The sequence below is a fragment of the Corvus moneduloides genome, chromosome 6 (assembly GCF_009650955.1).
Source record: "Corvus moneduloides isolate bCorMon1 chromosome 6, bCorMon1.pri, whole genome shotgun sequence".
In the NCBI taxonomy this organism is placed as follows: domain Eukaryota; kingdom Metazoa; phylum Chordata; class Aves; order Passeriformes; family Corvidae; genus Corvus; species Corvus moneduloides.
In genome coordinates, this window is record NC_045481.1 from 17,660,867 (window position 1) to 17,673,121 (window position 12,255).

At 35.2% G+C, this 12,255-nt stretch overlaps 1 protein-coding gene across 7 annotated transcripts in view; it reads left to right on the top strand.

Moving 5' to 3' along the window:
• EML5 (EMAP like 5) overlaps nt 1–12,255 on the top strand; it is a 111,303-nt gene that overhangs the window by 20,086 nt on the left and 78,962 nt on the right. For all 7 annotated transcript variants that reach the window (XM_032110858.1, XM_032110864.1, XM_032110859.1 and 4 more), the window contains exons 2-5: nt 791–950; nt 3,311–3,409; nt 3,971–4,039; nt 7,237–7,422. In XM_032110858.1, coding sequence (XP_031966749.1) covers nt 791–950; nt 3,311–3,409; nt 3,971–4,039; nt 7,237–7,422 — 514 coding nt within the window. The remainder of the gene's footprint in view (nt 1–790; nt 951–3,310; nt 3,410–3,970; nt 4,040–7,236; nt 7,423–12,255) is intronic.

Consider the following 12,255-nt stretch of genomic DNA (forward strand, 5'->3'; position numbering starts at 1 on the left):
AATGAGGAAATATCTTGTTGACTAGCATGTTTTCTAGCTTGGTCCCAGATTTGGCAAAACAGTTCTGAGGATCCTCAAGTGCGCTCAGAAAGACTGAAATACAAGCTATAAGAAAATTCTGTACAATTATTAGGAAATGCGGAAAGTTAATAATTATTCAAAACCAGCTACTCCCAATTGTTCTATATTAAAATTAAGACATTTGAGATAATCTTCATGGCTCTTCCGTTGGGTCATCTGAAGTGTAGTCATTGCCTCTAGTCTAAGCTAGTCATGCTTTGGGTTGCTGTACAATCAGCAGAGAGACAGCTCCAGCAAGCTGTCCTGCCATAAAAAGTATGTCAAATACTGGGTGGAATATAGAACTTCTGGAGATGCCCACATATCTCCATTGATGATTGGTGTGTAGATAGTTCAACACTAACTTCTGTTTTCCATTGCTTGTGTTTTTAAGTTTTAAGAAGTAGAAAGAAAGGAAAAAAGGTATTTCTCTTAGTGCATGAAAATCTGACTTAGTTTAGTAAACACTTTTGGAACAAGGATTATTGGCTATTTTGCAGTTAATTTAAATGTAGAAGGCTTTTGAAGGTTTAATTCAAGAAAGATGTTGGTATGTACTATATTAAGATAATTTTACAGGTACTGTGGAATCTGGCATAAAATGACTTTTTAATATTGACTATCAATGGGAAAATATTGTAAAATAATTTCAAAGGAAAAAAATTAATGCAACTAACTAGGCAAATACAAAAGTTTCATGCAAAAATATTTTATATCTTTTTTTTGGCAGCCTTGCTTTGCATCCCGAACGCGTGTTGGTGGCAACAGGTCAAGTTGGGAAGGAACCATACATCTGCGTGTGGGATTCATACACTGTGCAAACTATATCTGTTCTGAAGGACGTTCACACACATGGTATAGCTTGCTTGGCCTTTGATTTAGATGGTCAGGTATGTAACAAATATTCTTTTTTCAAACACTTGAATAAATTGTTTATGTATTAGAAATCTTGTCACATAGTTTTTCTTAAAAAAAGTAAGTGTATCATGTCAGGTTTTGTCTGCTTATTCTCAAGTTGAGGAAAATAAGATTACATTACTAATGAATGTCAGATATTCACATTGGGCAAGAAAAGTATAACTTCAAAAGTTTTTTGAATTGAGATGAGGTAGTAGGGAGGTTGTTTTGGTGTGTGGGCAACAGTTCAGGGTTAGACTAAATGGATGGAGATAGTGGACCTCCCCTGTGCAGGGGCGTGCCTGGTGCCCAGAGCGATGGCAGCCCCCTTGTGTTACTCATCTTGGAGTCGTTCAGGCAGTATCCCCTTCTCTGTCACGCATTTGATGGCTCTCCACATTTTGATTGTTTGTTCACTCATGTATCTTGGATCTAAGAGCCAAGAAAAAGGTTTCATTGGATTATAATTTTGTTGCTTTTGAACCTTCTCTGGGTAGTAAATTGGTTCTCAGAGCTGCAGCCTATAATGGAGATTGTTTTTACCAGACACTTACTCCTCTGAGTAAAGAAGCTTTCTTGACTGATGTATTAGAAATGGAGAATGTAATGGTTAGATTCACATGTTAGGTAGCAGCTGAAGAGGCATTAAAATCCTTTCTGGAGATGTGCTTTCCTGGTCTATGAAGCACTTTTTTCCCTCCCACTCAGCCTTGCAATGTGATACTCAGATTTAGCTGTAGTCTCAGTTCCTTTTGCTTGCTAAAAAGGTCAGTATCTGTCAGTTACTGCTGTTTTCTCAAGTGAGGATGTATTGCAGAGACCAGTTGCTGTCCTTAAGAGAATATCAAATGGAGCTGTATTGAACACAAGAGGAAAGCCTAGCTGTAACTTGTTTCTGTTAAAACACATTGTAATTGTTGTAGGAAAGTTATGAGTTTGTTGAAATGACCTCTCATTGTTTAGGAAGTCAGATTGTAGAGTCAGCTTCTTTCTAGAGCATCATTTCTACTTCACAGTGATATCTTTTCTCTATATTTTTCTTGTTGTGTAAACTTGTGTCACTTCCTCACTTGAATGGCCTTCATAATTTAAGGTCTAGATACATCAAATTAGGTTGAAATCCCCTAACTTTTCAAAGATGAAATAGAAAGGTTAGATTTTGTAGTATTAATAAATAGGAAGCATGGATAGAAATTGTATTTAACTTGTTTATTTTTCTTCTCATAATCTTGGAGTTTTTCAGACAGTAAAGGAATTATGTTATTTGGAATAGGTTTCTGTCTTTGGGGAAAAAAGGATTATGATTCAAGTTTGGAGTTTGTTTTTGCTTTTACAAACTCACTGGATAATCTATGTAGAAATTGAAACTAAATTTTTCTTTAATGTGTGTAAGTACTAACTGCTGAACAGTGAAAAAAACTTTCTCCTAAAGATTTGAAAAACTTTCATTTATCAACATCAAGATGGCACAATTCATGCATAAACTGAACAAAAATACTCATTTTCTTTAAAAATTAAGCCAAAATCACTCAGCTTTTTTTTTTTTTCATTCAATCCTGTTAGTCTTTCTGTTGAGAATTTCTATAGGAAAAATTCCATTTTGACTGGTTAACAGATACAGTAACATTGGCTAATATAGTCAATGATTTGTGTCAAGAAATCTGTGCACTGTGTCTTCACAGTCAAGACCAGACTAGCTGCAGAGCATAGGGCGATCTCAAAATTTTATTTTTCTCAATTTTCTTGGAATAATCTTTTTGCCTGTCCTGGTTTTACAGTTTAATTGGCTTCAAACTCTTTCTGAATAATAAAGACTTCTTGGGGTCTCTTTGGATTTGAGAAAGGATTCGGAAATAAATATTTACTCATATGTATCTTGAAGAATCAAGCAAAAGGCTTTTAAAGTATTTAACTGTTTTTATTCTTTTGTTTGTTGCCAAGAAGATTGAAGAAAATATTTTTTCTTTGTATCTCTTGACCTTTTAAAATAAATCCTAAATTCTGCAAGTTACATGTAATTGAAGATACACATACAGTTTCATTAACTTCAGTGATTATTCCTTTTTTCAAATGTTTCCTGACTGCTGCTTGCCCTGTGTGCTATATATAATTATGTATCTTAAACATTGTAAATCAGAAATACGTTGTTATCTAAGAAGATCTTTTTGATCATGATAGACATGAAAAGATGCTTTGGCATAAGATATTGCTTATGTTTTCTTTTATATCAAAATGGAGCTATTGCTTCTAGCTCAAATATATTACGCATTTTTTACCACTCATTCAAAATAATGACTTTAGCTTTCATTAATATATTGAGTTATTTTTATTTGTTTAATTTGGACACTTTTAGCGTTTGGTCTCAGTTGGTTTGGATTCGAAAAACACAGTTTGTGTATGGGACTGGAGAAAAGGAAAATTATTATCAATGGCTCCTGGTCATACAGACAGAGTAAGTATAAATAGTCTGAGTGTCAATGTAACTTTAGTTTGTTAAAACATGTCTGTATATACATACTAGACCTATGTCTGAACAAAAACCATTTTGTTTTAGAAATTGAATTTGCATAAAAGTTGATATGCATTAAGACATGGAGATATTTAAAATGTGTGCATTTACTTCTAGAATAAAATCTGTAACTCAATATTTATTTGTGTATGGTTTGTTGAGACTGTAAGCACGTAGGGGAAGTGCAGAATTAATACACTTCTTAGACCCTAATCCCCATATGGGAAATCAAAATGCAAATAATTCCTTAAATTTTTGTAGTCTTTAAATGAACTTTAATGTTGTTTTATCCTGTGTTTTAATTACTCTAGGGAAAAAAAAGCTAGAACTATATTTGGTATATATTGAAACTTCAGTATTGAATGAGAGGATTAAAAAGTCTTTCCAATAAATCCATTTAAAGCATTTCAGTTTCCCTGTTAATTTGCTAAAAGTTTTTCCTGTTTTAACTGTCCCGTGCTAGAAGGGTCGTCTCTGCTGACATCTTTGGGTTTTTTTATGCAGATATTTGATATTTCTTGGGATTTATACCAGCCAAACAAGCTCGTCAGCTGTGGCGTAAAACACATCAAGGTAATGAAATAACTCTTAATTTATAAAATATTTAAGCTGCAGTAGTATATACTCTATAAAACATACAAAAATAGAGTCTAAAAGGAATATGGAATGATAATATGGAAGGTCCTGTGTAAGAATAATATTAGTTCTTAGAACTGTGATCGTGGATCACACCTGACTACACTAGATATTTTAAAAGATCTGTGTAGTGGAAAACAGACCCTTTCTGCTAAAAAGACTTCATGCCCTGGCAGAAGTAATGTAGTAGGAATGAAACAGTTGTCAGTAGCATTGTATATAATGACTATAATATAATTTAAAATTTTCTCTAAAACCAGTTGTTTGAAATCCCAAGTAGTGTAAGACAGGATGCACACGTTTAAGGTAACTCCAGGTACTCAGGTTTCTGAGTCTTGAACAGTGAATGAATTGCTGCACTACAGAGATGAAATGAATTGAAAAACCATTTCTTACCATTTAGAGAGAGTATGGGGAGACAGTGGAAGAGAAAGAACAAGCATTTTCTTTTCTTTTAATTATTTTCCCTGCTTGTATTCATACCTTTGTCATTTGGAGCACTCTGTACCTGTTACAGGATTCATAATTTGGACAATTCATGTCTTTTTCAAGCATGCTCTGTTTGATCCATGTAGAAAATGCTGTGCAGAAACAACTTCTTTTTCAGGTTTAACTTTGTCAGCAGGATTATCAGTGATCAGGAACCATGTTTCACATCAGTCAAACTCAGTGTCTTCTCCCATGCACTGTTTTCTGTGTTACCATGTAACAGCAGTAGATGGCAGCTTGAAAGTTCTGTATTGCTGTTATGTGTAGGTTCCCATGGTGGGGAAAATGTGTTACTTTTATACAATGAACTTTTAGACTAATATGTATTAATGGCTTACTGGAAAAAGTCTTAAATCTGTTGGCTAGATTGCATAAGTCTGATTTGGCATAGTGCTTACCATCTCAGTTACAGATTTCCATGAACTTGGTTAATAATGATCTTTTTTTTCTGCTTCTCTAAGAGGACCTTTATGCCAATAGTAAGTTAATATTTGCCAGCAGTGATTTAGTATATTATGTGAAAACATGTCTGTTTAGATAAGCAAAAGTTTGTTTGAGCAACTTTTAAGGCTCTACAAAGCCTTTTTAAATAGTGACATAATTTTAAAAATAATTGGTGTTTCCTCTGGGAAAACATTGTGGAAAATCAGAATTCTGGAGATATTTAGGCACCTGGATCAGGCAAGAGATTTTTGTTGATGTGTGTTTTTCTTAAACCACAGCTTCTTGTTCTTTCAGATATCAAGAATTACTTTCATGTTTTTAATACTGTTGTATTTTTTCTCAGATATTTTATGCAAATTGTAATAGTAATTAATCAAGTTATGTAGATAGTTCCAAGTGAACTGATATTGAGGAATTACTTTTCTTAGATACATCACCTGCTTCCATGTTGGAGCTAGGTGTTTGATTTATGCAGTGACTGTGTAGTTGCTTCTCAAGCAACAACATGGTCTCTGTCTTGAAATCTGTACTTTAGTTAAAAAAATACCACTGTCATGGTTTCACCCCAGCCAGCAGCCAAGCCCCAAAGAGGTGCTCTCTCACTTCCCCACCAGCAGGACTGGGGAGAGGATTGGAAGGGTAAAAGCTGGAAAAGTCATGGGTTGAGGTAAAGACAGTTTAGTAGGGAAAGCAAAACCTGCGCATGCAAGCAAAGCACACCAAGGAGTTAATTCACTGCTTCCCAGGGACAGGCAGGTGTTCAGCCATCTCCACAAGAGCACATAAAATGGTGGCTTGGGAAGACAAAGTCCATCACTCCAAATGTTCCCCCCCTCCCTCCTTCTTCCCCTCACCTTATATACTGAGCATGATGCCGTATGGTCTGGAATATCCCTTTGGTCAGTTTGGGTCACCTGTCCGAGCTGTGTCTCTTCCCAGCCTCCCATGCACCCCCAACTTCCTTGCCAGTGTGGCAGTAGGAAAACAGAAGAGCCTTTGGCTGTGTAAGCCCTGCTCAGCAATAACAAAAACATCTCTGTATTATCAACCCTGTGTTCAGCCAAATCCAAAACACAGCCCCCTACCAGCCATTGTGGAGAAAATAACTATCCCAGCCCAAACCAGCACAACTAGTTAAGATACTGGGATTTGTGTAATTAGTACTAGTTATTCTAATCATTAATGGTTATTTCTGGTTATTTCTCAGTTACAGTATTGCAGGTACAAAAATCTGTTCATGGTAACTGCTTACGTTATCCCATATTAATTGAAGTCTGCTCAGGATTTTGAATTGATTATTGGTAACAGAGTGCCTTGCTGTGAAATACAGTTTCGTTAACACGTGTACAGGAAACTGTATACACTGAGACAATGTAAGATTAACCTGTCAGCAGTGATGCTTTCATGTTTAGCATTGGATTACTTAATCAGCTTCACTTTCCAGTGCACATTTACATGTTTGGACAGGAGAGTTTGAAAGGAATATGCAAATGCTTCTTGTTTGCAGAGATCTCAGAAACTACAGTGTGTATCTGGAGACTTGGTTGGCAGGTGTTGTACTCTGACAAGAGACTTTGCATGTCTTTAGTGTCGGCGTCATTGGTACATGTTGGGTGACCTAGGAGGAAATTCACACTTGTGTGATTGCTGCAATCACATACTAGTGGTTTATTAGGAAGTTCTTAAAAATCTCTGCCTCAAATGGCTACTTTGTATGATCCGTGGTTCTGATGAGAAATAAGCCTACAGTAAAACCAGCTGCTATCAAACAGAGCAAATAGCAGCCTTATCAGAAATCTACATGCTTAGGTGGCATCTTGAAATGTCTAAAGTAACATAAAGTACAAATGCAGCATTTTCAACATGCAAGTTTTATATCAAAGAAAGATAAGATAATTCTATTATGAAATGCTTTTTGAAAATAACTGAAAATACAACTGACTCACAAATTATTTGAAAATTTTAGTTGTATTTAATACTGATATCCCAAAATTTGTTCCCAACTAGTCTGTTATGCTGATTTTATGGAAAGATAAAGTTGGTTAATAACATAAAACATTGTTAAACTGGAGAACTGAGGCATGGAAAAGGGGATGAATGGTGATGTATTTCGCAGGCAAGGTGCTTCTCTTTCAGATGTACATATTAAATTATAAGGTATTAGCAAAATAGCCATCTTTCTAAATCACTTTATGTTACAGTTCTGGAGCTTGTGTGGCAACTCATTGACGCCAAAACGTGGTGTCTTTGGCAAGACTGGTGATCTCCAGACTATATTGTGCCTCGCCTGTGCTAGGGATGAAGTGACGTATTCTGGTGCATTGAATGGAGATATATACGTATGGAAAGGAATCAACCTTGTACGGACAATACAGGGAGCACATGCTGTAAGTATATCTCTCCAAATAATCTTAAATGTTAAGTAGATTTCTGGAAAGCTGGAAAGAGCAATGCAAAATCACCTTGTCTGTGTTCCTAAATGGTTTCATTGATACTCGGTATGTCTTATTTGGATATTTTGTTAGAACAGTATACAGCTTTGAAAAGCGAAGACATCTCAATGAAAGTTTAATAATTTTCCGAAGTGGTTGGTAATACCTTCTTTTAATTGAAATGTTTAATATGACTATAAAGTGATTATAATTTTGCTATGTAAGTTTGAATTATATTTTCCATGTTATTTCAAAGCGTATGGGTTTGTGATTAAAGTAGGCAGCAAAAGAAACTACTTTGTGGTTTGCAATCTGATTTGTGCATACTAAACTGTGAAAATTCTCATTACCTCTCATTTGGTAATATGCAGGATTAGACTTCTAATTGTCCAAGTATCACCTTAAAAATAAAGCCAACCAGTTTCTGGCTGGCTTAACCTATGAAGCATGAAACTGCTACAGTCACTTTATGAAGCTATATGATTTTCTCGTTGAATGTTAATTTTTTTTTTTTAAAGCTTGTACTTTCTTGATAATATTGAAGTTCCAATATTAGCAATTTAACATGGAGTGAAAAAACGAGCATATGAGTTCTGATATTGCAACTTCAAAATTCTAGATAAAAATCAGTAACAGTTAATGGTTCTTGCTTGTAAGTATGTGTTTGTTTTAACTGGCATGTTGGGCTGGGTGGCTTGACATCTGTAACTGAAGAGTCACTCTTTGATTTAATCAGGGAGAATGGAGGGGACAAAGCGATGAATGATATGTGTGGGAGACATTGCAGTCAGTTGTAGTAAGGAGACTCTTGGTTTACCAAAGGTTTAGAAATGTTCATTCAGGATAATTGCAGCTTGTTGAATGAACTAATAATCTAAAAGTGACTGGACTGCTTTTTCAGACAGTTGTATAATGACTGTATCTGGTTATGAACAAACATAAAGTTATGAAGAACATCTGTGTGCGAAACATATTCCAGACTATATTTTGCATTTGAGATTTCTTTATATACATTGAAGTGTATGTATATATATTAAAAAAAACCATATAAACACACACAAGCATACTGTCCTGTATGCATGTGTAGAAATATTAAATGTATTCAAGAAGGCCCAAATTATAAATCAGGAAGTATGATATTTATGGTGTTGAGTAATTCCTGATTCTTGCTTTGTAACTTCAGATCCGGTTTTAGTCTTCATAGTAAGTGTTCAATAGCATTCTGCTTTTTTCTGGGTTTTCCTAAGATGATTGGACATTGCATGTGGAGACCTGGATTCCCAGAGGAAGGAGTGCACTTAGTCTCCTGTTGAAAACTGATGCCAAAATAGTCTCCCATCCTGTTGGTGCTGTAGAAGACAGCTGTCCTTCATATTAACATACTTGGATTATTTAGACTTGCAGCAGTTTATTTCTCAGAATAATGCGGTGCTTTTCAGGTGTTTAAGTGTGAAATGACACAACTGAAAAAACATAAGATGATGAGAGCTTGTTGCTTCATTCCCTTATGTGCTGTGTCAGTTCTTAGTTGACCATAAGATGAAATTTGAAGTGCAGTGCTCCTTATCATCAGTAACATCAATGGATGGAGCTCAGGTGACCCTGGAGTGGGTCTCATCTTGCCTTCTATTTTTGGCTCTGTCATCTAGGCTCAATGGAACTGTTCTTGGCAGTACTGAAAATTAAGTAGGGACACTAGTTCATGTCTTTGTAGTTCTTTTTTACAAGAGATTAGAGTCACTACAAGTATCACCAATTTCAGGGGGAAAAAAACCCCAATAAAATATGGAAACTTATTTCCAACAAAATGAATTTATTGTTTTTTCAATAAAAAATTACCTCAAAGGATAATATCGACAGATTCCTCTAAGCCCAACATATGGAAACTTGGAATGACAGTGTCTCTTCAGCCATACGAAAATATTATAATGCTATTTTATGGCTACTTAATAAATTAATGGACTTAATTTTATAAATTATAAATGATGTCCTTCTTGTCCGAAGAAAATGCAAGTGTAAATAACAAGATTTATGGTGTACATGTATTGTTGAAGGAAAAGTGTGCACGTAGCAGGGCATTGATATGAATTTCTCTTTAGTATGCTAGTGTTGGAATTGTTATACCTGCATACCTGTTTATCATGCTGCATTATTACTCCTCAACAGGATTGAGGTAAACTGTAATCTTATCGAAGGAAGACGTCTCATTATTTGCATAAATACCGTTCTTTTCTTGCAGCAAAAACAGTAGATATTTGAGATACTGGAAAACATTTTCTAAAGCACAATAGTGATGTGGAGAAATAGTCCAGCCCCAGATTTATGAAGTTATTACTAAGACATTGTCTTCATTAATATAGAAAACATTTTCTTTTCCAAGGTTGGTTCTCTTTGTTGTGATTGCCGAAGCTGAAAAGACATTTTTCTTTTTAAAAACAGTTCAATGAGAAAAATAAACCATGCTCTCCCAGCATGAGCAACCAAGGAAACAGATAGCAACTTTAACACTAACAAGCAAAACAAGAATTCTTAATTCAGACAGATTATCTGTTTTCTGTCACAGCAATACTAAGACCTGTAGAGAGAGGAAAGTAGGGTTTCCTGCTGGTTCCTATCTGAGTTTGAGTAGAAACAAAAAGTTGAAAGAAAATAGGTTGAAGTGACTGGAGAATTAGTTGGAAGAGGATTAATGAGTTCACTTAATATACAAGTAGGAATGAAAAGTAGGAAAAGATGGAAATGAACGGAGTTTAGGAGTAAAAGCACGGAGTTCATGTGCAGGGAATGATCGATAGCAATGGGAAACTCCAATTCTAGATTTGCCTCCTAAACAATAATCCTAATAATGAAAATTTTAAAAGGGAGAAAGAAGACAATAACATGAAAGCATGTGTAAATTCATTGGCAATGGTAATACTCCATGAGGTTATTTGTAGGCAATGCATCTGGCTCTGGCAAGTTAATAAATACCTTGACTAGGAAAAAAATAATCCTTTAATAGATGCATCATTTGTGTACCAGTGCAAAGAACAGATGATAGAATCTTCCACTTATCACCTCATGTGTTCTAAATTCAAGGTAGTCCATGACTATTAATATATATATATAGAAGATGTTACTTGGATATTAAAACAAAATTATATGCTTATTTAAAACCACTGTATGTTTTAAAGATTCTTGTGTGCTATGCTTTTGCCTTGCATAGTAAATGTACATAAGATGCTTTCTCAGCAGATGAATAATTAATTTTGAGATAGTCTTTCAGAGGTACACATTAAAGTTGTGTGGATTGATGTCAGAAACTAAGGTTAAATAACAAGCTTGAGGTTAAATAACAGGCACTCTGTTAAAACTATTGCATGCTTATGTCAGTTGGCTGGATACTAATTAAATATAGATGGAAACAATATAATGAACTTAAATGAATGGTTTTAAGCTGGTATCATGTACTAACACATTAAGTCATGCATTATTTTCTCCTGCTGCTTAGACTAGTCATTGGTTTCAAAGGTAACTGTCTACTTCTTTTAGAGGTGTGTAGACAACTACTTTAAATTTTTATAGTAGTATGCACATTTTTAAACTGCTTTATGGATTTGTTAGACAGGAAGATCACATTTCACAGTAGTGTCTCTCCAGTATAAACTCACTGACACCTATCTTATATGTTTGCAATCCATTTCCCTACTGTGCAGTGTACAGTGGGAGAGACAATGTCTCAGAGTAAGTGCCCAACATGTGTGTTGCTTTGCATGCTTTACATATGTCTGTGTCCTGCAGTGTGTCTGGGAGTAAAAAGGAGGCACTGGAGTTCTTGCTATATTGGTATAGTGTCTCTGTTCCCATGTTGCTCAGTAGTAGTCAGTTGCTTCTGAAGTTTCCGTATGATCTTCCAAGTTTGGTCCTAATTATAGCTAACTGCAGTCATCATGTGTTTTAGGAATTGCATAGTCAGAGTGGTGGATTTTATACAAACAACTGCATTTAGAAAAATTGACACCTGATTTTTGTCCATTGGGGGCAAGATAGGTCTAGCAGCAATAGAAAACCAGAAACTGCCTCAGTATTGGAAACTTTTTGGATTCAAGTAGTGGCTAAGTATTTATGCAGGAGGGATCATCTTTGTCAAATTCTTTTCAAAACTTCTCCAGCTTTCAACTATTTCTGGTAGATCTGGGCATTTATTTTTTTATTTGCACTCATTCAACTCGTTTTTTTTTTTTTTTAATTTGAGGGAACACAGATGTGATACCAGCTGGTTATGTTGGAAAAACAGGAAATATTCAGCATTCTGAGAAAACTGCTGATCAATTTGAGATATTATTTCCAGAATTTTCATGTTCATTAGGAAATGCAGTGAAAAATTTGTAAAAGAAGAATGCAGTCTGTATGTCAGGCTTCATAACTTTTAAGATGGAAGTCTTTGATCTACACCTTTTATTTTCAGAAGCACCGTCTTTGTGGCTCACATTCACTTGGATCTAACAAAGTCAGTGTGACTGTCTCTCATTACTGCTAGGGGGTTTTTGACCATCAAGAATCAAATTATCTTAATGAAAATTTCAGGCTGAAGGATTAAAGAAGCATGAAGACTCCAAAGTTGATTTGCATTAACAATCTTGACAGTTTTTAAAAGGAAGGATTTAGTGGAGGATTTACTGGCCAAGCTACCCCAGTAAAGAATCTGTCTTTTCCCCATTAAGTGCGAGTCTAACAATTATATGAAATGTAGCAAAGCTCATCTTTTTCCATTAGATACTTACCGTCCCCACTAATGAGGGACATCTT